The sequence below is a fragment of the Python bivittatus genome, unplaced genomic scaffold (assembly GCF_059951505.1).
Source record: "Python bivittatus isolate LINGU-HERP-01145 unplaced genomic scaffold, Pbiv_v1 ctg000690_np1212, whole genome shotgun sequence".
NCBI classification, from domain to species: domain Eukaryota; kingdom Metazoa; phylum Chordata; class Lepidosauria; order Squamata; family Pythonidae; genus Python; species Python bivittatus.
This window is the reverse complement of record NW_028277096.1, coordinates 19596288-19623597: the sequence shown is the minus strand read 5'-3', so window position 1 is coordinate 19623597 and position 27310 is coordinate 19596288. Positions and strand designations below refer to the sequence as shown.

Sequence of the window (27310 nt, the reverse complement as noted above, 5' to 3'; positions counted from 1 at the left end):
AATGGCAAAAAAAAAAAAAAGGAGAAGGAGAAGGAGAAGGAGAAGGAGAAGGAGAAGGAGAAGGAGAAGGAGAAGGAGAAGGAGAAGGAGAAGGAGAAGGAGAAGGAGAAGGAGAAGGAGAATCTGATTGAATTTCTATCCCAATGGAGACCTATAATTGGAAAGTGGAAATGGAGTGAGAATAATATTCCAGGCTTGGTTGCTCAAATTATTGTGAAGAAGCGTGCATCATTTGGATTGGTGATTTTCCCAAATCTGTTTTGGCCTTTTGTATGGGAACAATTCTTGCGTGGTAAATTGGATCTATTTAACACAAGATAATATCGTCTGAAAATACATTTCCGCCCTGGAATCCTGGCCATCTTGTTAGGCCAAATTCCAGATTGTGGCTGTGAGAAGGCTTTCAAGATGAGGGCCTTTCAGTTCAGTGCGAATTGTTCAAACGATCCAGCCAACTCTTCATTGGATCAAAGTGAAGGCAAGATACACAGCAGTTGAGATCAGCAAGAGTACATTCCTTGGGGGCAAGAGGGTATTTGAGTTCGATTTATAGACAGTTCGGGAATATATAGGCTGAACTGGTCGAAAATTGTCCATCATAGAAAATTTTGTGTTAGTGTCAAAATACAGCTTTTTCCAGAATTCTTGAATCTATAAACCAACAAGACAGCAAAATATTAATGTTCTACCTTTCCCAGGAATAAGTCAAAATATATACAGAGGAGCTTATGTTGACTGAATAAGGCACCAAAATGTTAACAATCCTTCCTTCCTTCCTTCCTTCCTTCCTTCCTTCCTTCCTTCCTTCCTTCCTTCCTTCCTTCCTTCCTTCCTTCCTTCCTTCCTTCCTTCCTTCCTCTCTTTCACACACACATTCCCTTCCTCTTCCTTCCTTCCTGTTGTATGCCAGCATTCAAGGAAATTAACAACATTTTAGACAAAATTTTAGACATTGCAACAAAGCAATGATGGGTCCAAAGAACCCAGCATCCCACTGCTTTGTTTGGGCCTTTGTAAAGACTTTGAGAACAGCCCCCCACCCACCCCCCAAGCTCCTGCCTTTCCTTGGCCCATCTCTCCTACCTGCTGCGACCCAAGTTCAATGGGTTTCTCAAATAAGGTCCAGATCACCTCCTCGTTGCAGCCAGGTGTGGTCAGAGAGCCTTTATAGCGATAGAAGCTGGTGAGATCCTTCTTTTCAGGTATCAGGGATCCCAGGGCCAAAGCTGGAATCTCTGTTTTATTTCCTGAATAAATGGTGGAGAGAGTTACTCTTATCTCATGGCACAACCTTCAGATGTTGTACAAGTCATATTGATGCTGAAAGCCTTCGTTAAATTCAGCTTGGTTCCTGGGGAGTATATGGATAGGAATATGTTGCTTTCTTGGCAACAATACAGAAGGCCTTCTCCCGGGATGTCTTTCAGCTCCCCAACAGGGACCATGGCCCGAGGACTTCCTGGTGGTCTCCCATTGTCAGCCCTTCAAGGTAGATCAGACTAGGAAACTAGGTCAATACTACTTTTATTGTAAAGCTTTAATAACAGAATCTTGCAAGTCTGAATGTGCTTCCCCACTCCCTCCCTTTACCTTCATGTAAACTAGAGAGGGTCATGTCTGAGACGCTTTCTCAGGTTGCTTCCTTGGCCTGGTCTCAGGCCCCGTTTATCCATCTGCTGCCTTGGTCTGTCCCTCAAGGCCATTCCTTCTTTCCTCTGTACCAGTGTTGTTCAACCTTGGCAACTTTAAGAGGAGTGGAAGTCCACTCCTCTTAAAGTTGCTAAGGGTGAGAAACACTGCTCTACACCCATCCATGTACTAAACAGGTCCAATTCTGCTCAATTCTTTCAAGATCAGCCAAGGTTAGCTAAGTCTGCCACCTGCTTTGTTCTTTTGAAGGAGTCGGAGAACATCTTCTCCCAAATGAGACAGAATTGTCCTTCCAGGCAGTCCACCTGGGGTCTTTTCAAGCTATGGGCCACCTCAGTTGTCCTGCATCTTCCTCAAAGTCAAGGAGCCACAGAACTGGGCTTGCTGGTGCCCCAGATGGAAGATTTGCAAGCACGGCTCTGCTTAGCGAACAGAGTTGAACCCTTAGCTTGTTCTCAGTAAGACTGTCTCGCCCACATAAGGGAAAGATCTAAGCTACTTTGAGAAAACTTAGTTTTGAAGGGTGGCCATACACATTTTAAAAATAAAGAACAGAAATAGCTCCTGTTTCCCAGGGCTGTTTTAATCCTTGGGAATTTGAGCAGGGATGTTTTTGAGCATCTCACGCTTCACCTCAACCAATGGGAAGATGTTTCGGTGACGGTGAAGAAGAAAGGGGGGTGCATTAACAACCCCTCCCCCAGAGAAACGTATGGCCACCATTCTCCAAGGCTTCTGGAAGACCCCTTAGGACCTGGCTCTGTTCCCAGGCCAGGGTTTGAGGTGTCTGTGGAGCCCTGTTGAATCTCTTTTTAACATTATTGATGCAGTTTTCTCCATGTTTCTTAAATCATATCTTTCAAAAGCTGTAAGCTGCTCAGAGTCTCTTTTGGAGTTGAGCAGTCTCAAAATCCAGCGAATCCAATTAAATTATAAAACTGAATTAAATTAAATTCACATTTGCGTTAGGGCCCATCTCCTTACCTGCAGCACTGATCGCTTTAAAATTTGAAATGAGCGGTTCATAATTTGCGTTCTTATTGCCAGCCTGTAACAGAGCAAAACATATTAAGAACCAAACCTGGAACATTTGCTGTTTGAAGATGTCCAGTTCTAGGGGGGATCTCTTAAGAAAAGCTTTTGGAACTAGAGGATGTCCTGAGAAAGGTGACCAGGATGGTGAGGCATCAGGAAACTGGGAGAGGAACTACACTGGAATCAATTTTGTTTCTGAAGCGCATGTTATGTCAGCATGTTTCTTAACACAGAGTAGTTAACACAGCACAGTATCTGCTGTGCTTGTAATGTAAGCCATAAATGCTCAGACTAACGCATCGTATTGGAACTACAGAAGAGGAAGGTGGCGTTTTAAGGTTACGTGGCCTTTATGCATAATCACATATTGCGGAACTGCAGAAGTCCCTTCCTTCCTTCCTTCCTTCCTTCCTTCCTTCCTTCCTTCCTTCCTTCCTTCCTTCCTTCCTTCCTTCCTTCCTTCCTTCCTTCCTTCCTTCCTTCCTTCCCCTTCCCCTTCCCCTTCCCCTTCCCTCCTCTCTCTCTCCTTCCTTCCTTCCTTCCTTCCTTCCTTCCTTCCTTCCTTCCTTCCTTCCTTCCTTCCTTCCTTCCTTCCTTCCTTTTTCTGTGTCTGTTTCTCCTTCTTTCCTTCCTTCCTCCCTTTGCATGTGTATACAGTGAAAAACAGCCATTGATATGGCTTTAAACTGCTCCCACTTTCATTAATTATAATACTGCCCTCTCTGAAGAAGACACAACAGTCTGTTCTTTTTTAAATAAGATTCAGGCAAACGGGTTGGGGACGACACCCTGTGCAGGATGATTAGTCCCGACATCACAGGACTTGGGAAAAAAAAGCTGTGCTCTAAACTTGGCAGGAGCGATGGCAAGAGTTGTCTTGCAAGCTGGAGGGGAGAGAGAAGGGCAGGGGGCCAGGCACCAGGCAGAGAGAGGAGCAAAGGTGTCCCATTGCCCAGGAGGACTCTAGGCAGAGAGGGCTGAGATCAGTCTGAAAGGGAACAGGGGCTGTCAGAGGCCGGGGGCCTCACCCAGTGCAGGCGTCTGTAAAGAGGCTTGGCACCATCTTGGCACCATCTGGCCAAGCTATATAGATGCAGCCTGCGCTGGGTAGGAGGGTGGGCGAAGATTATGGGTCTTGTGCTTCAGTACAGCTGGAAGGCACTGGATGAGAGGCACGATTGACCCAGATGAGTTCACTCTAAGCCTTTAAGTTTGTTAAAAAAATATTACAGTAGAACTCAAATCTATTCCGTACCTTTATAAAAAATCCCAGCACTGCTACGCCTTTTCCTTTGATCGCTGATGCTACGTCGTTAAATTCTTCCTTAATGTGGACAATGTGGAGCTGTAAGAAAGTCACAGGCTGAATCAAGGTCCTTTACTATTCAAGTCTCACTGGCTAAAAAATACTTTTCCTGTTTTTGTAAAGCAACAAGAGTGTCGGGAAGGGGGCGGTGTTTAAGAAGTCAGCAAGGCAACAAGCGTTGTCACAGCTGCCATTGTGACACCCCCCCCCGAGAAGACCCTATAAAACAAGAAAGAAGGGTCTAAACCTTTACCGTGATAAAAACATAATACACAATATCTAGAAACTTGGTTTTAAGCCTGAAAGCAAGATGTCCAATTTATCAAAGTGAATAAACTGAGATCATGATCCACTTTTGGGTGTCTCTTTCCATTCTTACATGCTTCATAAGCCCCACCATTGCAATAAAACCCCACATCGGTGATACATCAGCAAGCCATGGTTTGTTGAGTGAATAACTCACCATTGTCTAGGATTTGCACGCCAGGCTAAGCCAGGAGCTGTGTTTTTCATACCTCCTTAAGGCTTAGCATGACGCATCAATCCGGATTTCTATTTCCTTTCCATTTGGCCTCTTTAAATCTTTAATGAATGAGCTAAAATTGAAGGAGATGTGTTGGTGAAAGTTGAGCATGAAAAAAAGTTTCAGGGCCAAGAGTGAGCGAAGAATCCCCAGAGAAGGTTGTCCAAAAAATCGTGAAAGTGGCCACTGTTGGATACGTCATCCCCATTCACTGAACTGTTTCCTTCGTGGTGCAGAATAGAGGCAGGATCACCTGGTGTCCTCCTTTTCAAATCTATCCTGCTGCTTTTATGTACATAAACCGGGATGACCAAAGGTCACTCCCATTGGGACTCTCCATGCTAATCACCCACAGCATGGTTTCCAGTATAGCCACATAAAATAGAGACGGTTCATTTTTGCCTCTTCTTCACGTCTTCTTCCCTCCCTGCCTGCTTTTTATCCCATTTTGGCCAGTTAAGTAGTTTTTGATGTCTTCTGACTCTAGAGTTTGGAGATGGACGTTTCTGGCCATTTTTACCTCCATGGCATATCTCTCTCCATCGATGCTGTGTTCGGAGCCAGGACTCAGCAGCTCTCCTTCCTGGCTTCCCCAGTGGAAATGGAACTGCATAGCCTTGTATCTGCCAGTCAGGCCCCCCAGTTCCACCATCCCGGAGCCATCCAGCTGGACTTGGACTGGCAGGAAGCAAATGAATCCAGTGTTATTTTCTTCGCTCGTTTTAGACTTGATTTACAACCTGCCTTTTCAGTCTGGTAAGCACTCGAGGTAGTGAATGAAATTTAAAAACCACAACAGAATATAAAAAGTTTAGGATACATATATATATTGAACAACAGCAACAACAATGAGCTAGCTGCTGCAAGAAGATCACACGGACCGACTACAAAGAGCAGCATGACATAGCCACAATGGTGCATTGGAATATCTGCAAGAAATACCCGTTGCCTGCAAGCAAGAACTGGTGGGACCGCAAAACAGACAAAGTCATAGAAAATGAAGAAGCTAAAGCGCTCTGGGACTTTAGGATTCAGACCAGCACCTGCCACCCAACACCCCAGACTTAACAACTGTTGATAAGAAAGACAAAACAATCTGGATCGTGGACATTGCAATACCTGCAGACAGCAGAAGAGAAGAGAAAGAACTGGAGAAAATCACAAAATACACAGACCTGCAAATAGAAGTAGGACGACTGTGGCAAAAGAAAGCAAAGATAGTCCCAGTAGTAATAGTTGCCTTGGGGGCGATCCCCAAACATCTGAGCACCCCTTGAAGACCCTCGGCACTGACAAAATCACCACCAGCCCATTGCCAAAGGCAGCCTTACTTGGAACAGCTCCCATCCTGCGACGATCCCTTTAACACCCTCAAACAACATCTGCCTATCCCGGGTCCTTGGGAAGCACTTGATGGGTGGACAAAAATGCCAAATCCAGTCTAAACATCTGGCTGACTGCGCAACCAACCATAATTTATTAAATGTATATGCTATCTGACTCCCAGCTACTCTGGGCGGTATTTAATATTTAATATTTATCTTCCACCAACCTGATTTCTGAACTTGATTTCTGAAAAACTAGGTTAATACTTTTTAATAGCCCAGTTTTTAAAAGATCCATTTTCAAATCCATGGGTTTGCTATAACCCATGTGTTGTGCATCATTGAATGGCAACCGTAATAGTCCATGGCTTACAAACAGGGGCAGCCACAGGAAGGGGGTCAAGAGGGTAGTTGTGATCGTGCGTCCAAGCCCCATCCCCTTTTTACGCACATTAAACACACTACACACATAAAGAAGAGCCAGGACTTAAATTGCACCATTATGGCCACTGTCTTGATTTTCTGGACCCTCCCAGAGGACTCCCCTACTAACAACCCACAAAAGTTGGGTTTGCATAAGCTGACCCCCAAACCAAACCAACTTGGTTCCTGAGCATGAACCAATAATAGTATTTGCTCATCCAAAAATGTATGGAAATTGGAGCCACTGGCCTGAACTCATTCATTTCACTTTGGTCTAGCGGTGAAGGCTCCAGGCTAGAAACCAGCAGACGATGAGTTCTAGTCCTGCCTTAGGCACGAAAGCCAGCTGGGTGACTTTGGGCCAGTCCCTCTCTCTCGGCCCAACCCACCTCACAGGGTGGTTGTTGTGGGGAAAATAGGAGGAGGAAGGAATATTAAGTATGTTCGCTGCCTTGAGTTATTTGAAGAAGCATCATTTACTGGGGAAATCAATGACAGAATGACATGATACATTTAACCCTTAAAGGTCAGATTTAATCAGAATTATTTGTTATGTCATCGTGAGGTATCCCTGTTTCTCACCTGTGTGTCCATTATTTTGCATGGTCCATTTTTTGCTGGGCTTGATATCGTAGTTTTTAAAATTGAATGCTTTCAGAGAGTTGTCATATTGTACCTGCTGGGTGAGAATATTGACTGGAGATTGATCTTTCTTCCCACAATCTCTGAATAGCGTTGCCCACTGGCGAGGCTCTGCACGGGTGGGAGCAGAAGGAGAAATAGGCTTTAAAACGTGTCAGTGATTGAATCAAGGCCGGCGTAACCATGATTCCCTGCAAGCGTGGTTTACAAAATTGAGGACTTTAGGACTTCCCAGGCTATAAGCTGGAATAAGAAGTCTAAAGCACCCTAAAAGAAGGGAAATCATTTCCATACCATGCCAATAAAACTCCATGAACGTATCCATGAAGTCAGCAAGACAGGGTTATGCTTAGTTACTGCTTAGATGGGAGACCACAAGGAAATCCGAGGCTGTAGGCTTGATTGTGGAGTAAAAAAAAATTGTGGAAGAGGCAAGTCATGTCAGTGTTGCATCCAAGAGAATGACACGGATGTGTTCAGGAAGTCCCCAGGACAACAGCCTGGTTAGCACTGGATGGGGGACCACTAAGCAATTCCAATAAAATAGGTTAAATTGGGAAGTAAAATATTATCAAGGAAGAAATCCATGGAAAATTAGATCTGTGTTGTAACCGAGAAAATAATCATAAAGGAATAAAGCTTGACTCAACAAAAACTTTAGTCACTGTATATGTATCTTCCTTCTCTCCTCCCCAAGGGGATTCCACCTTCTCAACTAATCTTATTTAAGTTAATTTAATTTTAAAAAACACTGTTCCTTACTCCAAAGCAGGGATTGTAACTTTGTTCCACATGGATTTAACACAAATATTTATTCTTAGCATTAAGAAAGGCATAGACAAACCTTTTGGCTTTGATCTGAAGCACTGTGTAGCCAAGTTCATATATTTGATTGGGGCTATTTCCACATTAGCGTTTTGCATTAATTTGGAGATCGGCTGTGGTCTCCATTGTTCTTGGGATATTATTAGTTGGAGGGGACTTAGCCAAATACGTTTTGATGGGGAACCGCAGAAAAAGAAGTACTGAATTCAATGTGCTTTTGAAATGCGGAGTTTTGACTTTTAGGAAGACGTTTCTCTGCAGTCCTGCAAGGTTAGGAGCGATCCATTTTCTCATGGGCAAGAACATTTGCCTCACCCCAATTCCCAGTCCCTGGGCCCAAACCAGCCATGGCTCCAGTAGATGTTCTTTTTGAGCGCATTACTTGAAATGTATCCCCCCTCCTAGCTCCTCCAACCCCACTGCCATAGGATTTCATGTAAACATAGTCACGTTATTGGCAAAAATCGGGCAAGAAGTTCATCTTTGCAGTCAGAGGGCCTTTTCAGTGCAAGACTGGAATGGCAGCAAAACAGCCCAGAAGCTTTCCAAAATTTTAATGTTTTTGTTTCCATTTGTTACAATCAACGTTTCTTTCCAATAACAGCCACTCCACAGAAAAGGAAATATAATAAATTGTATTTCCCCCCACCTACCCCTGGTTCATGTTTTCAGTTACATTGAATAGTTGGTTCTGAAAGTTACCTTTGCAACCTTGGACTTGACACTGTTGTGAGAGGTAGCACCAGTTTTTCCCATCTGCAAGAGAGAAATATCTTTCATTAGCTTAATAACATTATTCCTAACACACCTGATAATGGAGAACAGCTATCGTTTTCAAACCACAACATTTTAAAAGGATGTATTTACTGATTGAGAGTGGTCTAAATCTCTAGCCATGCGATCACCCCTCCCAGCATGTTTTAATGCTAAAATTCATCCTATGTAGTTGGAATTGCACAGATTGACCAAGGAAACATGAAACTCGGACAAAATATACAATATAAAATAAAACAAAAAATAAAACAATAAGGGAAGAACAGTAAAAATCAAAAATGGCCCGTTGCAAAATGCATGATTAAGATGTAGAAAAAAGCAATAAAATGAACAATAAAACAATAGAGGAAGCAGTAAAAATCAAAAATAGCCCATTGCAAAATGCACGATTATAATATACAAAAAAGCAATAAAATCTATAATAAAACAATAGGGGAAGAACAGCAATTACAGGAAAAAATAGCAGTTTCAAAATGCATTGTTGTTGCAATATGGAACATACCTGGCTAAGGTTCTAGGCTGGTGTTTCTCAAACTTGGCAATTTAAAGATGTATGGACTTCAACTCCCAGAATTCCCCAGCCAGCCATGCTGGCTCGGGAATTCTGGGAGTTGAAGTCCACTCGTCTTAAAGTTGCCAAGGTTGAGAAACACCGACTTAGAGGAAAGGGGAGAAGTAAAAATGTGCAGAAGATCCTAGATACATCTCCTGAAAAACACATTTTTCTCTTTGACGGGAAAGGATCCTTTGGCGTGTGCCTACACGGGTGCGAATTCCGTGAATTCTTGCAGGGTCCCCTTCTGCCTTTGAAAGTTCACTGGAGAGCATAAAAGCCAGAAATCAAAGCCCAGCCACTTTCTCGTCAGCAGAAATCCTGCATCTCTGCTCCCCTCCTGGAGCTTCTCTCCTGCTGCATCAGCATCTGGGCTGGAGGCAGGTGGGAATCTCAGGTGAACGGAAGGAGCTTCTTTTCCAAAGCTGGCGAAATTCGAAGAAGCTGAGGCCAGCGCCTGCTTGCTGCGGGCAGCACATTTTAGAGGGTTGCTGGGGTTTGGGAGAGGGGAAAAAATTGGCAAGGACCACCTGTGCGTTTGGATTACGGGAGCGTCCCATCAAGGGGGTTGAATGGGGAATAAGGTCAAGGCAGTTTTTTTCAAATTACTATTTTTTAATTGCAAAAAAAAGGAAAACATTGATAAAAGCGCTTTAACCTCAAAGTGCAAAAAAGTCAATATATCATTATGATAGGAAACAGAATTCTATATATGCTTATCTAATACAAATATTATTCAAGGATATATATATTTCTAAAAGAGTTATGCGACTCTCGTGTTTTGCTCAAGGCAGTTTGCTGCCGGGGGCAGAGTGCGTGGGGAGAATTGTCCTTGCTCCCAGGCCATTCCATGTGGGGACCGATTATCTCAATATTGGGGCTCAGACAACGTCGTTCGTGAGAAATCAAGCCGTCTGAGGGGGCTGAAGGCAATCATAACCCCCCCACCCCAGTTCTATCTTTTTAGATTTTATGCTACCTTTCAGCAGTTGTCCCCGAATGGACAGAGAGCCCTGCGTATTTCTTCTATTTTTTATCCATGAAAATGGCGATCTGGCATCTTTGCTGTGAAAACCAACTCCTTTTATTTGTTTAAACCAGTGTTTTTCAACCTTGGCCACTTGAAGACCTGTGGACTTCAACTCCCAGAATTCCCCAGCCAGCCTGGGGAATTCTGGGAGTTGAAGTCCACAGGTCTTCAAGTGGCCAAGGTTGAGCAACACTGTGCTATAGCATAAAATGTAGTCACTTTTCTGGAAATGTCTGGACTGCGATCATTTAGTAGGAAACATATTTTCTCAGGGGCCAACCTGAGTGTTTTGTGATTACAGGGGCAATTAGCTCCAACCTCCAAAAATAATTAGTGGGACAATTCAAAGGTACCCAGCTGACTGATTGTAATCGGAGCATAGATGTGCATATACATTTTATCCACTACCAACATCAAGGGCAGGTGTGTAAACACTCCAGTAGGGGTGTCCAAGGGGGTGTGTGTGTGTCCAAAATGTCAAGCGACCGTATGACTGAAATCATGCTTCTTTTTTATGAATGCTGCACATGAGATTCACACAAAAAAGTCTGGCTTTGATTGTATGGTCACAACCACCATCTTGACTCTTTTGACCTCCCCCCCAGGCTCCCCCATTCTAAGTGCTTTTTTTTCTGGAAAAAACAAGTATTTGGGAGCAGTAGGGGGAGGGTAAGATTTTTGATTGATTGATTGATTGATTGCTCTGGCTATTAACTTATTCTATAGCAGTGTTTCTTAAAGTGTGGTCCTAGGACCCCTAGGGCTCCCCCCATCAGGGGTCCTCGAAATCAAAATGATTTGCCAGCCTCGGTTGAAAAATAATGCAATATTGAAATCCCATCCAAAAATTGTGAGAAGCAGTACTGGCAGCCAGTGTGTCACTTTTAATTTTTAATACAGTAAATAGCGATAAATATACCCCATATAAACCAAAGTTCTTTTGGGGTCCTCCATATCCATACTTTTTCCAGAGAGCTAAAAGTTTAAGAAACACTGCTCTATAGCGCTTAGCAAGCCAACCAGCCCCCAAGATCGTTGACAGCAAAAGATGCGATGGGTTCCCACCTGCAAGTTTCCTTGTGGGACTATCTGTGCTTTGTCGCCTTGGACGGCAACAATGCAAGGAAACCGCTCTGCCTTCCCCATTCCCACCCCCAAGGGGTGTGTATCCCTGCCAACAAACTCACTTGGACATGGTAACAATGGGACATCAAGTGGAGTCTTGAGACCTGTGGGCGAGGGCTGGGCGGCTGCGCGAACAGGATGGGGAAAGCTTCCAGTTAGCTCAGCCAGATCCACGGGAGCCTTTGGCCACCAGCCATGAGCTGAGATGGATGCAGAAAGGGGCATAAGACCAATTCACCGAGTTAGTTGGAAAGTCTGTGTACAACCTCCAGCTTACACTGAATAACACGGGCTGAGGAGCCGCCGCCGTAGGAAAAGCTTCGCTAGTTATTGCCCTTGAGAGCATCTAATCATAGTCCTACAATTAAACCCGGGCTGTCCGCGGGGGACTCAACCAAGAGCAGATGCCAGCTGCAAATGTGCAATTCAAGCCTGCACCCCTTTTTAATGCCGTGCGTACAAAAGCAGGTGGCACTTTCAACACATGAGCACAGCTGCCATCTTGACTTTTTGGACACCCCCCCCACAGACCCCCCCCCGTCCCAAAATGCCCACCGGTCCACAGAGCGCATGGATTTCTGCTTTAGAGGTTGGTACAAGTTGCTTTATTTCATGTTTTATTTCATTCCATTTTTAATACATGCATCTGAGTCCATTTTAATTGGATGGGTTTCAATCTGCATTCCTGCCCGGAGCAGGGGTTGGCTAGAGGGCCTCTTTGGGTCCTTCTCAACGGTAGGGTAGGACTCCTCTGCATGTTCTGCTAATCATGGGAGGAAAACACCCCCCGACCCTTTTTTAGAGGACATGGGTGTCTGCATGCCGCTCCCTTTCACAAGATACACAACAGTGCAAGCAAAGGCTAGATTTCTGCATTATGAGTTTCGCTCTTCCCACCTCCCAAGCTGGTGGTCAAAGTCCCATCTTCTGGCACCAAGCTCCAGAAATCCTATGTGCAGGAATTCCTTTATTTCAGTGTTGCTCAACCTTGGCAGCTTGAAGATGTGTGGACTTCAACTCCCAGAATTCCCCAGCCAGCAAGGCTGGCTGGGGAATTCTGGGAGTTGAAGTCCACACATCTTCAAGCTGCCAAGGTTGAGAAACATTGCTTTACTGTATATGTTTCGGTTCTTGTATCCCTACACACTGCAGTTATCTTTTTCCTAGTTTTCCCACCAGGGAACTGTCCAATCATTTTCCTTGCCTTTTTCTGTACTTTTCCCCAGTTTGGTTCCAATTTGGCTTCTGAGATAAGGACCTTTGGAGCATCCAACATTTACATCACCGCAGAGATTTGCATTTGGGTTCCTTTCCGCGGAAGCCATCAAGCAACATCTTATCCCCAAGAATATCCTGGGGACTCTAGGGACTTTCCTTCCTCCTGTTAACCTTGAGGGAGTAACGGCGGGCTCCAATCCTTGAATTGCAGTTGGAATCCCTACCCGCCTCCCACCACAGCCATTTCCTAGAATAAATGGTCATTCCTAGGTTCCTTTTTCAGAATACAATGAAGGCAGGCATGTTATTTAAATTAGGCACCAAGCCCACATGCGTTTTAGCCAGGGATTTGGCACAGAGTTCGGGGAGGAAAAAGATCATTTATAAAACTCTTAAAAAAAAAAACAACTTCAATTTTTAAGTGTTTAATAATGCAAGTTGCATTTATAGTAGCATAATGCTTGAAATTGCCCACCAGGCGTTCCTTCTATGGTAGGTTATCTGCTCTACAGGACGGCAGCATGCTTTGCTGGTTACTGGTTTAAACTGGTTTAAATTGGTGGAAATGGTTTAAACTGGTTTACATTGGAGGAACTGATTTAAACTGGTTTAAATTGGTGGAAATGGTTTAAACTGGTTTACATTGGAGGAACTGGTTTAAACTGGTTTAAATTGGTGGAACTGGTTTAAATTGGTGGAACTGGTTTAAACTGGTTTACATTGGAGGAACTGGTTTAAACTGGTTTACATTGGAGGAGCTGGTTTACACTGGTTTAAATTGGCAGAATTGGTTTAAACTAGGCTGGGTTCACATATACTGTTCATCACAAGAATCCATGAACTGAATTGAATTATTCCTCCAGTGTGAACCAGTTTAAACCAATTCCATCAATTTAAACCAGTTTAAACCAGTTCCTCCAATTTAAACCAGTAAATTGTTTCACTCTGCATGTTGCCATCCAACAAAACAAAGGAAAATTAAAACATGGCCCTAAGCAAAATTTAAAAGAAGCTAAACTGCACGTGTTGGGCTATCACTGGTCTTTAACCTTGGTTAAATGTATCATGCAAGCTCAGTTCTTCCAAGTCAGTGTTTCTCAACCTTAGCGACTTTAAGATGTGTGGACTTCAACTTGCAGAATTCCCCAGCCAGCATGGCAGAAAAATAGCAAAGCACTTTGCAAAATTTAGAAAAAATGTGAATTTTAATCAATAATGTTTTGGTCTATGTTTGGTTTGAAAAGTGCTTGGCCAGAAATAAGGCAATAGAAATAACTACTTTAGGATTCTATTTGTTTGGTTACGTCTGTTGGTTTTAATAATCTATGGACCACCCAAAGTCCCTGCTGTCAGCTGGATGACTACATAAATTGTTTAAATAAATAAAATTTACATAAATAAGAAAGGGAAGAGAACGGGTAAGGTGGAAGGTCGACATCCAGAACATCATTGCAATATCTTTGGAAAAGCCATGGATTATCACCACAGATAGGTTGAGAAGGTGGGCATTTGCTTATACAGAGGACTGGGCCCAACTAACTATGGTTTCAAAATGTGATGTCAGATTCATTTTCTTTTCAGTGCAGACTGAAAGATTTTCAGTCTCTGCTCCTGCTTCTCTTATAAGGGCTTTGAGGACTTATAAGGGCTTTGAGGTCAGACTAAGCCAGTGATTTTCAAATTTGGCCACTTTAAGATGGGTGGACTTCAACTCCCAGAATTCCCCAGCCAGCATGCTGGCTGGGGAATTCTGGGAGTTGAAGTCCACCCATCTTAAAGTGGCCAAATTTGAAAATCACTGGACTAAGCTCTGATCTTTCCCAGGTGAGCTCCCCCCTGCTCCCCCACCCAATGGATCAAACTCTTTGGAATAAAAATCTACCATGTTCTTTTTCTCACATCCTTCCTGCTTGATATTAAGAAGAAATAGCATCTCCTGGGCTTCCAGCAGGTCATCTCGATGTCGTTCCCATCTTTGTCATTTTATTATTTCATGAGAGCCAAAGGCCACTGAGTTGTTGTAACCAAACGGGCGGGTAGACCCTGTCCTGGCTAAGTCCAAAACCCTCCACTCATACTCACCCATGTTAGGTGGGTGTCAGAAACATCAAGTTGGCAGTTGTGAGTGTGGAACTGAAGCCACACAAATCAAAAACAGGTGGAACTTCCCGTGCACTTAGGGGCACCATCTTGACTTTTTTGACCCCTAGGTTGACCCTAACTGAACAAGCTAGTGGCCCCTAAAGTTTGGGGAAGGGTGGAAGCAAATTCCCAACTTCAATATCCAGTAGGGCTGAGAAGAATTCTTATTTTTCACACTGGAAAAAAGAGGATGGTGCTGACTATGTTCGTGCAGCCTGGCCACTGAATTAAACCTGGAAAACTACTCAGATGGAGTTGGCTTCACATAACATGCCTGTGGCAGATTACTGTCGGCTGTTTCTAGTTTTGTCTGCACCCAGACAATCACTAGATCCAGATCAGAAGAAGCATATACGCCACTCAGTTCAGCTGGCAAAAAATAGAGTTTGATGTATATTGCTTTATCTACATCTACCTATATCTTTTTCAAATTAATTTTTACTGAAGAAATTTTTGCAAAATAGAAACAATACATATTTAAAGAAAAAAGAAAAGAAAGTAAGAGAAAAGTGGTGAAAAAATAGAAAAGAAAGAAAGAAAGAAAGAAAGAAAGAAAGAAAGAAAGAAAGAAAGAAAGAAAGAAAGAAAGAGAGGAAGGAAGGAAGGAAGGAAGGAAGGAAGGAAGGAAGGAAGGAAGGAAGGAAGGAAGGAAGGAAGGAAGGGCTTCTGATCTTCTTACAGCAGTTATAAATGCATTTATATTTTATCCTCTCTCTCAAAGGCTGTATCATGGTTCCCTTCTTTCCATATTCTACCCTTTCTAATCATCAAACCCATAAATCACAAATTCATTTTTTTCCATTTTGAGTAAAAAGTCCATAAAGGGCTGTATCTACCTATACAAAAAGGACAAAGAACCATCAGAAACAATCGTGTGGGTGATTAGCCTGGACAGTCTCAAAATGAGAGGCCTTTGATTATTCCAGCCCTAACCCTTTTATGAACATAGCAGCAGTAGACGAGAGATGGAAAGTGGGACACCAGGTGATCTTCCATCTCTCCTGCACCATGAAGGAAACAATTCTGTGGACAGGGATGATACACCCAACAGTGCAAACCTAAGCAAGGTGAACCCTGACCTTGGAGGTTATAAGGAATTCAGAGGAACAAAGGTCTTCGGTTAGGGTCACTCTGGGGCAAATGGAGGAGCTGTTCCTGAGGGTTTGACCCCTTACAAAGATTGAATCCCGGGCATTTTAAATGAAGGAAATGAAAGAAGAAATAGGACAAAAGAGACTTTGCATTGATTATATGGGACCTGAAGTCAAACAGCTGCACTTCTGGAGGTATGACACATTTTATTTTATTTCATCGTATTTGTATAGCCACCCATCTCACATAAAGATCCCCAGAATGACATGGGGATCTGGAGGGAATATGAGCCTGACCCCAAGTCCCAGAATTGCTCCCTTCCAACACAGAGAGCCGAATCTGTTCCTTGTTTTCTCCCATTCGGGTGATTTCCAACGGTTGTGCTGCAAACCCCTGGCTGCTGCTTAGAAAATGAGAAATGCTGAACAAGCGCATTGGTTGGGGGCCGAAGCTGGATGTGGGAAGCTTTGTACTCCTCAATGGGGTGTCTTTAACAAACAAAAGAAGCTTCAGGAAACCAGGAGGAGGGTGGCCTCTGTTTATGCAACCTGTTAGGCAACCCATCTTGTCCTGTATTTTTACTAAATTTTCCTGAAGAGCTGCAGCACGGCTGGGCTGAAGTTTGCTGCCCCTTTGTAAGGTCATAGTATGGTCTGAACTTCAGCTTGTTTGGGGGCATCAGGTCAGGGACATGAAAGTCTCCAAAACAGTGTTTCTCAACCTTGGGAGCTTTAAGAGGCATGGCCTTCAACTCCCAGAATTCCCCAGCCAGCATGGCTGCCTGGGGAATTCTGGGAGTTGAAATCCTCACCTCTTAAAGCTCCCAAGGTTGAGAAACACCGCTCCAGAGGGCAAATCAGATTAAAAGTGTGCACCTGTATTGATCAAGCTTCATGCATTCTATCAGTTCACACTTTCTCACGTGCTGGCTGGGGAATTCTGGGAGTTGAAGGCCACTCACCTTGAAGCATGCTGGCTGGGGAATTCTGGGAGTTGAAATCCTCACCTCTTAAAGCTCCCAAGGTTGAGAAACACTGCTCCAGAGGGCAAATCAGATTAAAAGTGTGCACCTGTATTGATCAAGCTTCATGCATTCTATCAGTTCACACTTTCTCACATGCTGGCTGGGGAATTCTGGGAGTTAAAGGCCACTCATCTTGAAGCATGCTGGCTGGGGAATTCTGGGAGTTGAAGTCCTCACGTCTTCAAGTTGTCAAGGTTGAGAAGCACTGCTTTAGAAGAATAACTCTGGTGACCTTCCATCGATTTCTCATTTGGGGGCTTCTTTATCAAGCTCTGTTCATCATCCTTGCCCTGTATTAGTAGGGTCTCCTTTGCTTCCTCCAGGAGTGTCCACAGGTGGTGGTCATAATGGGCAGAGTTTCCACACACTATGGTGGCTGCCATCTTGTTTTTTTTACCTTACTTGGTGGACACCCCTGGCTTCCTCCCATTTTTTTCTGGATAGGATGCTACCAGAAGGATGTATTTGCACAATACTCCTAACCTGGTGCCTGAGTTGGTGTGCTGCAACAAAGCTAAGCACATTGAACACAAACTCAGCTTTATATAGTTTGCAAACGCAGCTGCTTAAATTTTAACTGACCAGGATAAGGTTTGTTCAGGCTTTTCCTGAAATCTCTAGTCACTGCTGGAAAGAGAATCCTTGGTTGAAATGTTGGTTTCATCTAATCAGGACACTTATGTGCAGTTTTCAGCTTTCCATAAACAGGATGAAGGGCATCTCATAAGGGTTGTGAGGAAAGGGTTTGTTCAGCAAACCAGAGTTTAACAACATAGTTTACTGTGATCTTTTTATGTCAGCTGGTCTTTTGGAGATTTGGAGGGTGCCCTCAACTCCTACCTAGCCAGCTGCAAGATTCTGATGCCCTCTGCAGACGCCGTTGTACTTCGCCTTTCTTTATCTGAGCAAATGGACCATTTCCTTCACTCCAGCTGAGATGTTGGCTTCCTCCAACAATTTCATTGCTGCAAAGATTTGGTGGCATCTTACAGCAAAGTGAGACAGCCACCTTCCCTGAGACACCTCAAGGGGAGAGGAGTTGAGCATTCCAGGGATTCCCAACAGGCCCAAATCTGGGAATGGGAAAGAAACAACAGACCTGGGGCAATCAACCATGTTTGGGTCAAGGCCAGAGGATAGCAAACTCTCCAGGCACCCAAGCCCTTCTTAGTCCCTGCTCAGCCCTTTGCTAGAAACACCTGCTGATTCCCGGAAAGAGCACACACAGAACTCAAGGTTGTGCTTGACACAGCAGAGGGGAGAGGTTGGAGGGAGGGGCAACCCCCCACTCACTCATTAACTCAAATTACTAAAAGCAGTGTGTAAACACCATGAGAAACATAGTGGATGACCTTTGCACCATCAAGCTGGGTGGATAGGTTCCAGCACTCCAAGGTTCTTTGCCCCTTCTTAGTCTGAATCAGCCTCCGTGACACCTGAGGGCCACCAAACGTTCTGGACTGGACCTCCAGAGCCCCTGCAAGATAGGCTAGGGACAAGTGGGAGCTTGTATCCTACAAGTGGGAGCTGTAGTCCAACATCTCTTTCCTCTGCAGGGGGTCAGATTGGAAGAAGTCTGATCTCGCTCTTGTAACTAGATGGGCACTAGAGTAAGAACTCAATCCATACTCCTGCTTTCTATAGGGAATGTCGACTCTGAGAATGGGCAGAGAGCCCAGCCAGTCTCTCCAACATCAGTACTGCGGATGGGGGGGAGTATATACCAAAGTTATCAGGACCACAAGTGGTGGGTGAGTGATGAGGAAGACCCAGGTTCAGATGTCATGGGTGATTTCAGCTGAAGGCTTCCAGATGCATAATCAAACGTTTGTCTGGAGCAATCATGGGCCAGTCACTTCCCTCTCAACCTACCTCACAGGGTTATCATGAAGGAAAAAGTAGTGATGTTGCATTCATAGATTTGGGGAGTCATCCCTAAGAATTTGGGGTCTCCCAAGAATCATTGGGAGTTGGGTAGCATACAAGTTTTTATTGTGATGACGATGGTTGGTCGCACAGTCAGCCAGATGTTTAGACTGGATTTGGCATTTTTATCCACCTATCGAGTCCTTCCCAAGGACCTGGGATAGGCAGGTGTGGTGGTTTGAGGGTGTTAAAGGTATCGTTGCAGGATGGAAGTTGCTCCAAGTAAGGCTGCCTCTTGCAATGGGCTGGTGGTGATTTTGTCAGTGCCGAGGGTGTTCAAGGGGTGCTCCAGATGTTTGGGGATTGCACCCAAGGCAACTATTACTATTGGGACTATCTTTGCTTTCTTTTGCCACAGTCATTCTACTTCTATTTGCAGATCTTTATATTTTGTAATTTTTTCCCAGTTCTTTCTCCTCTCTTCTGCTGTCTGCAGGTATTGCAATGTCCGCTATCCAGGCTTTTTTGTCTTTCTTATCCACAGTTGTTAAGTCTGGGGTGTTGTGTGGCAGGTGCTGGTCTGTTTGGATTCTAAAGCCCCAGAGCACTTTCGCTTCTTCATTTTCTATGACTTTGTCTGTTCTGTGGTTCCACCAGTTCTTGCTGGCAGGCAAATGATATTTCTTGCAGATATTCCAATGCACCATTGTTGCTACTCTGTCATGCTGTTGTTTGTAGTCAAGACTGTCTGTGCAGTCTTCTTGCAGCAGCTGACTAGGTCATCCACTGTTTCTTCAGCTTCTTTGCAGAGGCGGCATTTGCTGTCTGTCGCTGTCTTCTCAATTCTGCCTTTGTGTGCATTTGTTCTTAAGGCTTGGTCTTGTGTAGCCAGAATTAGCCCCTCTGTCTCCTTCTTCAACTTTCCTGCTCTTGGCCATTGTCAGGTCTTGCTGTGATCTGCTTTGCCTACTAGTTTTTTTGTGTATTATGATTATGATTTGGGGTGACATACATGGTTCTCTTCCACCACCCCTATTTATCCTCACAACACCCCCACAAGGTAGGTTAAAATAAGTATACTGTCAGCTTAGTGGGAAACTCTCACTAGGATGAATCTAGTGTCTCCTTAAGTTGTCAAGAACACCTTCCGCTTTTAGGATTATGGAGATGGGGAACCACATTGCCAAAGAGTTGGGGGAAGAGTTTAGATGAAAATCTCCCAAATAAATATAAAATGAAGGCCAGTTCTGGGACATATCCCTGAGTCATTCATCATGCAGACTCAGGCAAAGAGACAAGAATGTTCATGTGCTTTAAAGAAAACCTGAGATGCTCGAATGAGTTCTGGGCCAAACATTTCTCCTGTATTTTTAGTTGCTGTTCTAACTCAGTTTGATAAATGGAAATAGACTGCCAAGATTTCCTGAGAAACAGGAGATATTCCGGTGTAATTCTCAAGGGTGGTGGGGCTGGGGTTGCACTCACGTAGGATCGAGATAGCCAAGGGTGTGGGGAGATGACTCATATTTCACTGAATCATCATCTCTTGACCAGAGCGTGGCTGTCCTGGGGTCTCCCACATTTCATAACCGTGCTAACCATAGTTCCTGATATTCATGCTTTGCTTGGAGCTTAAGAGCAATTTTCAGATGTTTTAAACAATATAATATATTGTTATTCACAATCAATTAATGATATACTCGAAAACCATAATCTCCCTGAAGACATGGTTTACTCACGTGTATTACTTTTTTATCCTTTTTTTTCTTGTTTCCCTTTTCGTTGGTTTGTTTACATACCTTCTTTAAGATCTCTAACAAAATACACATGTTAAAAAAGAAGAGAGACCATGGAGGATCTCTTCTCAAGAGACTTTTCCAGTTTGGCTTGAAAGGGATGAAAAGAAAATGACGTCAGCTAATATTTATCCCCTCCACCACCTCCAAGAAGAACATCAGCTCCAAAACACCAGCAAGAGAGAAATCAGAAATGATTTTCCAGGGACCCGGGAACCGAGTAGAAAAACAGAAGCCTCTTTCTCATGGGGGAGAAAACTTTGGAGAACCTAAAGGAGACGTTTTGACACTCGGTTCATCAGAAGCTGGGAGGACATCTGAAGAACCTAAATAGCAGGTGCTTTGGGGTAGTTTAAAAAGAAAATCATGGTCCTTTGTTAAGGTGTGGAATTTGCGACAGGGAGTGGGCACAGTTTTAAAAGAGGATTTGACAAATCCATAGAAGGAAAGGCTGTGTGGATATTACCCCCCCAGTAATGGAGGCAGCACACTGGGGCACACGGGCTTTCTCAACCCTGACGTCTCTAAGATGTGTGGGCTTCAACTTTTACGATTGTTCACTGCCCAGAGTCACTTGCTGAGATGGGTGGCTATAGAAATCAGATAGATAGATAGATAGATAGATAGATAGATAGATAGATAGATAGATAGATAGATAGATAGATAGATAGAACCCCTAGGATTCTCTAGCCAACATGGTTTAAGATGGGTGGACTTCCACTCCCAGAATTCCCCAGCCAGCATGCTTTAAGATGCATAGACTTCAACTCCCAGAATTCCCCAGCCAGCATGCTTTAAGATGCGTGGACTTCCACTCCCAGAATTCCCCAGCCAGCATGCTTTAAGATGCATGGACTTCAACTCCCAGAATTCCCCACCCGGCATGCTTTAAGATGCATGGACTTCAACTCCCAGAATTCCCCAGCCAACATGCTTTAAGAGGTGTGGACTTCCACTCCCAGAATTCCCCAGCCAGCATGCTTTAACATGCATGGACCAACTCCCAGAATTCCCCACCCATGCTTTAAGATGTGTGGACTTGCTGGCTGGGGAATTCTGGGAGTTGAAGTCCACACCTCTTAATGTTGCCAGGGTTGAGAAACACTGCTTTAAGCCCCCCGGGGGATCCATGGGAACAAAATTGCGGCATCAGGAAAAACTTTGGCCTAACCCAGTGTTGTCCAAACTTGGTCCCTTTAAGAGGAGCGGACTTCAACTCCCAGAATTCCCCAGCCAGCATGGCTGGCTGGGGAATTCTGGGAGTTGAAGTCCACTCCTCTTAAAGGGGCCAAGTTTGGACAACGCTGGCCTAACCCAACACCATTTCTATTTAACACTGCTTGCTTTTGCCACTGTATCAAATCTTTTTATATCTGAACATTGTTTTTTCTGGCTCCAAAGCGGAAGCTTTCTGATCTTCCAGTTTATGAACCTGTCCTAAGTTGTTATCTGTCTTTTAATAATATTTCCTTTTCTGTGTTCATGGTTAATATTTGTTTGGGTCTCTGGTATTTGAATGACAAGGTTCATTTGCCCATGTTTTTACAGCCCTTAGAAAGCCTGTAAGCCCTGAGGAAACTCGATAAGATGTTTTTCTCTTCTCTCCTGTTAGTTCTGAAGCTTGGTGGGATTCTAGGGAAGCCTGAAATAAATCTTTCATATCGCTGGAAAAGTGACTAGTCCTCTTGGTTCAACGCCAACTGAAGAATCGCTCTTACAGCGCGCTGGCTTCGTTTCTGTTTGGAACTGCTCTTGGACTTTTTACTTGAGACTCAAAAAAATGAAACTGTGATTTGGGGTTTGATGACTGATTTATTTTATAATCATAGAAATACCTTGTATTAGTTTTCCCTACATTTTCGTTGATATCTATTTTGTAGTTTTTTAAAAATAGTACAGTAAGAAGTGAATGTATTTTATACTTATGCCTGTAGTAAAGAAAGTCAGAAGTTACTTTTTTCTTTTTCCGGTCTTCTCTCTTTTTCTCTTTTCTTCTCTTTTCTGTTTTTCTATATTTTATTCTTCGCTGAAATTTAATAACGTTCTTAAAAAAAAAAAAGAATCACCCTTACAGTCCCATGACAAACGCCAGGAAGGGCGTCAGTGCCAATGAAGTATGACCTGACACCTTATTATTCCTTAAATTTGGTTTTCCAAGTTTTGCCTTAGAGGCAAATACAAATGATTTATACACTTCTAGGACTTGGGCCTTGTGCAAGAGAGCCAGCACAACCGCTGTGCATAGTTCATGTCCCAGTTTCCATCTTAGCCTTTTCCATTTTTATGCCGAGATGGAAATGTTTTTGTTGTTGATTTATGGCTCGGGCTTTGTTGAGTTCGTATGCAAAAATTTTAAAAAGCAAACAAGAATGCAAATAAAAGAGGCAATGAAATAAATCAACACTTGATCTATATTTATTGGCTTCCTACTAAGGAGTTAATTAGGGATTATATTATGTAATATAAACCCTAAATAAGACACGTTGATAAGAATTTAACCTAATTCTCTTCCTTCTTCCCTCAATCTTCTCTAGTTCTGTGCCTGCATTTTGCTTCTTCCTTTTTAATTTAAACACGCTCACAGATATTTAAAATATACTTTTGTGTTTCTGCCAAGTTAGTATTGACAGTATTAATTATTTATTCAGGAACTCTTTTTCTTGTTCCAAGAAAAACATTCCAAACCTTCTTTCTAATTTTATAAACAATGCTGGCATATCAAGATAAGCTTTTTTTTAAAAATTGACACACGCTTCTCAGGAATTTAGGCTGCAAGCTTAACGTATACTCACTAGAATACATTTCACACCATGAATCTTCCTTGAGTGTAAACATGGATAAAATAGCAGCGTTAAGGTTCATTGATGCCCTCTGGATATGGCCAGTCCGTGGATGCGTTAGGAATTAACTTGCCGTCCTAAAACACTCACAAGCGAAGGAATCTGAACGCTGTGAAATATACTTCTGAATGAATAAAGTTAAGACTGATGTTAGCTGAATGGATTCATTTCAGATCTGGCCAGCCAGTGGGGAACATTTTCTGACAGCTCAGCCCAAATTTCATTCAGTCTCGATGAAATCGTGTGGGAGAAACAGTTGCTTCTTATTTTATCCATAAATGAAATTTGGGGGGAACTGTTGTGTGCTGAATAGGAAGCAAATTAAAAAGACTTTCCTGACTTTTATATGAATCTCTCCAGCCGTGCTCAAACCCTTTGGCTCTGGTCTTGTTTATCTATCCCCTTGGAGCTGCACGCCTGGGGTGCGGGACGGGCGGGTGATCAGTCGGTGTATCATGCATATCCACTCATTTTCTGCAGAATTCATTTGACTGCTCAGCACATGGAAATCAGCCAACCCTGATTTAATTTCAAGCAGCAGAAGAAGCTGTTTTTGCATGAGATCAGGCGATTTCCCCGTCCGCTTCAGGCTCATGTGTTCCCGAGAAGAGTTTTCTCCCTCCCACTCCCCATTACCTGTCTCGGGGATGCCTTTATGCCCGTAACTGAACATGGCTCTTCCTGCATGTAAAAGATAAATCTGTCCCACTCCCCCTTTCTGGCTAAAAAGGTTATTTAGGTCTAGGTTGATGTTTTAATCAAGAAATCATTGTTACTGGCTTGGAGAAAGACTCGGGAACAAATACCAAAGGGCAACTTTCAGCCGCTTATGCAAACTCCCTTGTTTTTTTCATTTCGGGCAGAATCTGATGCAACGCGCATTGTGACAGCATGGCACGGTGACAGCTACTGCGGAGATTCAAGTTGAAATTATACGGGCAGCTGGACTGAAATCAAGGCAGAGCTGGTCGCGCTCCTTGGCAAAGCATGCCCCAAGGATCCCACAGCAACGCCTTCGCCGAGCCTACGAGCAGATGCCACCGGACGCGGGCGCAAAGGAGAAACCCACCCTATCCAAACCGCTCCGTCAGAATCTGCATAACCCATTTAAAAGAAATGATGCCCCCCCCAGCCCTGTTAGCCACCCAGTAGGATTTGTCGCCAACGTTTCTGCGGAGTTTCCAGGCCCCTCCTAAAGGCAGCTTTGCAGAAGGAATGAATTGAGCATCCTGGAGAGAGGAAAAAAAACCAGAGGAAGCCTTACCTTCTGAGGCGGCGGCAGCCGTGACTGCAGAATACAACACGAGGAGAGCGAAGCCGTGAAGACATCCCATGGCTTCTCTGGCAGATGGGCTGGAAAGATGCCGCGTGGATTGTTCGCAATTTCCAACCTGTTCCACCGTTTTTATACCGGAGGAAAGCTTTCCCCCATCACCCCTCCTGGCCATAAACAGGGAGATGGGAACTCCTCCTCTTTTTAATTCCTTCAGCTATAAAGTATGATAACCATCTGGTCCTCTTTCAGATTTCTGCATTTCCTCCACACCCCTTAATAAGCCGCTGTCAAAGGAGCAAAATTCTCGGAGTTGCCGGTGTCATGCCTCGAGCAGATGACGGGTAACTTATTAGTTAAGGAAAACTTTTCCTTTCTTAACTCATTCCGCTTCCTCACCTGCAGTCTCATCGCATGATAAGCAGAAGGATTCTCTGCTCATTTCTGGGCCTTGTGTAGTTTCGACCTGTTTTTATCAATTTTTAATATATCCAGGGTGTGTGTGTGTGTGCATGAAAATAAATAAAATGAAGATATGAGTGTGTGTGTGTGTGTGTGTGTGTAGAATAAAATCATGAGGAAAGTTGAAAGAGGCTTCCCGCCAGGTTTCAAAGATTCACCCAGTGTGGTTTATGTCATGTCCTTCCAAAAAGGAAGATCAGCAACAATGACATACTTGATTTAATGTATTGGGTTTGTAAAGCTGCCCAGTTTAGGTGACTCTGGGCAAAGTACAATATTAAAAATAAATAACAAGAAACACTTATCACAAGATGAAACAACACAGAAGGCTTGGCATACCCTCCCCCCAATAATGAGAGTGAACGTTAAGCAGCTGAATGATGGGACGCCAGGTTATTCCCTCTTTTAAGTGGAATGCTGCAAATGGTTGCAAACAGCTGAGCCCACCTGGTTGGGGATGCGTGTATAAGAGCCGGAGGAACAGGCTTATCCCTTTCCCCACCCTTCACGGGAGTCTGCCCATTGTGCACCTGCATGAGTAGGTGGACTTTCCTCCTCCCAGGAAGTGCTGAATCTGTGCACTGCTGCCCCCAGTGGCATGATGTGGAACAGCAGGTTGCAGCTTTCTCCAGATGTTGCTCTGGTCCTGGGATCCCGTCTGCTCCCTTCGGCTGGTCTTCCATAGACGTCTTCCCGCTTCAGTTTATACGTGAATAATTCTGTGGAGCCGGTAATGCAGCTGTGGGCCAGCATCTGTCGGCTGACCTTTGAACCCAACATTTGGCTTCTTTTCTAGGCTCTGATTTAGTCAGTTTAGTTTTAGGTTAATGGCTGGTTAACCTGTTTAGGTTAATGGCTGGTCCCTTCTGTTTTGGTTCTGTTCTGGACATCCTACATCCCTACATCTTTTCTAGTTTAGTTTTGCTGTTTTCTGCTCCTGCTGTTTTAAGAAAAAAAGCCTCTTCCCATTTCCCTTATTTTATTTTTAGGTTTTGTTTTTGATTCAATAAATTCAAGAAAGAAAGAAAGAAAGAAAGAAAGAAAGAAAGAAAGAAAGAAAGAAAGAAAGAAAGAAAGAAAGAAAGAAAGAAAGAAAGAAAGAAAGAAAGAAAGAGAAGAGAGGAGGGAGGGAGGGAGGAAGGAAGGAAGGAAGGAAGGAAGGAAGGAAGGAAGGAAGGAAGGAAGGAAGGAGGAAAATACACAAAATTATAAAACAAAGAAGTTAAAAAAAGAAACAAAAACATATTTACAGAAATACATACATCAATAAGTCACTCCACAGTGAGATGGCGGTGACAAATTTGAAATATTAATAAATAAATAAAAATAAAGGGAAGCCAGGATTTTTTACAGTCATCCATAGCTAATCTATATTAATCAATTCTGCAGACCATTGAATAGTTGGAGCCATATATTTGTCTTCCCAATGCTGAACAGAAAGTCTTTTGGCTGTAAATCCATTTTCTCTGTCCAGATCTCAACTCCCACGTGTGAAAAACTTCAGAAGAATAAAAAAATCTGAAAATATTAAGTTATGGAGTTAATGGGCGTACGTAATTTCTTCTTTCCCAAATATTTAAATGAAACATTAAGGTCACTGCATCTCCAGCAACATAAATGCAATGAGGTCATTTCTAAAACATTTTTTCTTGTTAAAAAAGATATCAACTAAAACATCTATTGAAATTTTTTGGTTTTTTCCCTAGCCCCTCTTTTTTTTATTAGGCGAGTAAAACAGGCAAACCAAAAAAAAAATCAAAAAGAAAAAAGAAACGAAAAATTCTATTCCATGTTGGAAAAAAGTAGGAAAAAAAGAACAAGAAACAAAACAAAATTTAAAACAACATTATAAAAAGGACATTTCGGTAGCCCCCTCTTTCTCTCCCCCCTCCGCCGTTTTTTCCCTCCAGCCACTAATTGCTGCTTGAATATTTTTATGGTTTACCGCGGACATGATTACTGTACATCCTCGCGGGCAAACCGAGAATTTTAGGTGCCAAAATACAGCCCGAAAATTGGGTTCGGCGTATCTCCAGAGTATATAAGGGAATACTTTTTAAAACTCCCTGTATATTCTTGCAGATGAGCCCATCCTCTCAAATTTTTAACCAAAATACTATGAAAAATCCACCACCTGCAGAGAAGCCAACTGTGAAAGTTAACACACTCAATTAAAATTAAACATGGTATTTTGGTTAAAATTTCGAGGGCCGGCTTATCCGGGGGTGGGCTTATCCGCGAGTATTTACGGTACTCATTTCTATTTCGATGATTTGAATGATTATTAGCTTTTTAAAACAGCTTCTCCTTTTCTTCAAAAACCACATTCTTAGTATCTTAGCTTGATTTACTGTGTGATATGTTATATATGGTCGATTCTTGTTAT

General features: G+C 43.3%; 1 protein-coding gene across 2 annotated transcripts; it reads right to left on the bottom strand.

Moving 5' to 3' along the window:
* CA4 (carbonic anhydrase 4) lies at window positions 1-25808 on the bottom strand. Of its 2 annotated transcripts, none has more exons than XM_007437558.4 (8): window positions 24454-25808; window positions 8432-8485; window positions 6845-7015; window positions 5035-5192; window positions 3941-4030; window positions 2635-2698; window positions 1084-1247; window positions 1-651 (listed from the first exon to the last, which is right to left on the bottom strand). In XM_007437558.4, exons 1-8 carry the CDS (start codon window positions 24635-24637, stop codon window positions 460-462), a joined length of 1077 nt encoding a protein of 358 aa, XP_007437620.2. In that variant the 5' UTR covers window positions 24638-25808; the 3' UTR covers window positions 1-459. The 2 variants fall into 2 exon arrangements, with proteins under 2 accessions (XP_007437620.2, XP_088008469.1); XM_088152343.1 differs by lacking the exon at window positions 24454-25808 and adding an exon at window positions 11274-11489.
* Between the last annotated feature and the right edge of the window lie 1502 nt (window positions 25809-27310).

What these genes read in the sequence shown, in the direction of transcription:
- CA4 (XM_007437558.4), bottom strand. Translation starts at nt 24,637, where the DNA reads ATGGCCAGGAGGGGTGATGGGGGAAAGCTTTCCTCCGGTATAAAAACG. An exon ending in GCAAAATAATGGACACACAG is followed by an intron (nt 5,193 to 6,844) that starts GTGAGAAACAGG and finishes GCTTCCTGCCAG; the next exon opens with TCCAAGTCCAGCTGGATGGC. An exon ending in TTGAACTTGGGTCGCAGCAG is followed by an intron (nt 652 to 1,083) that starts GTAGGAGAGATG and finishes GTTGGTTTATAG; the next exon opens with ATTCAAGAATTCTGGAAAAA.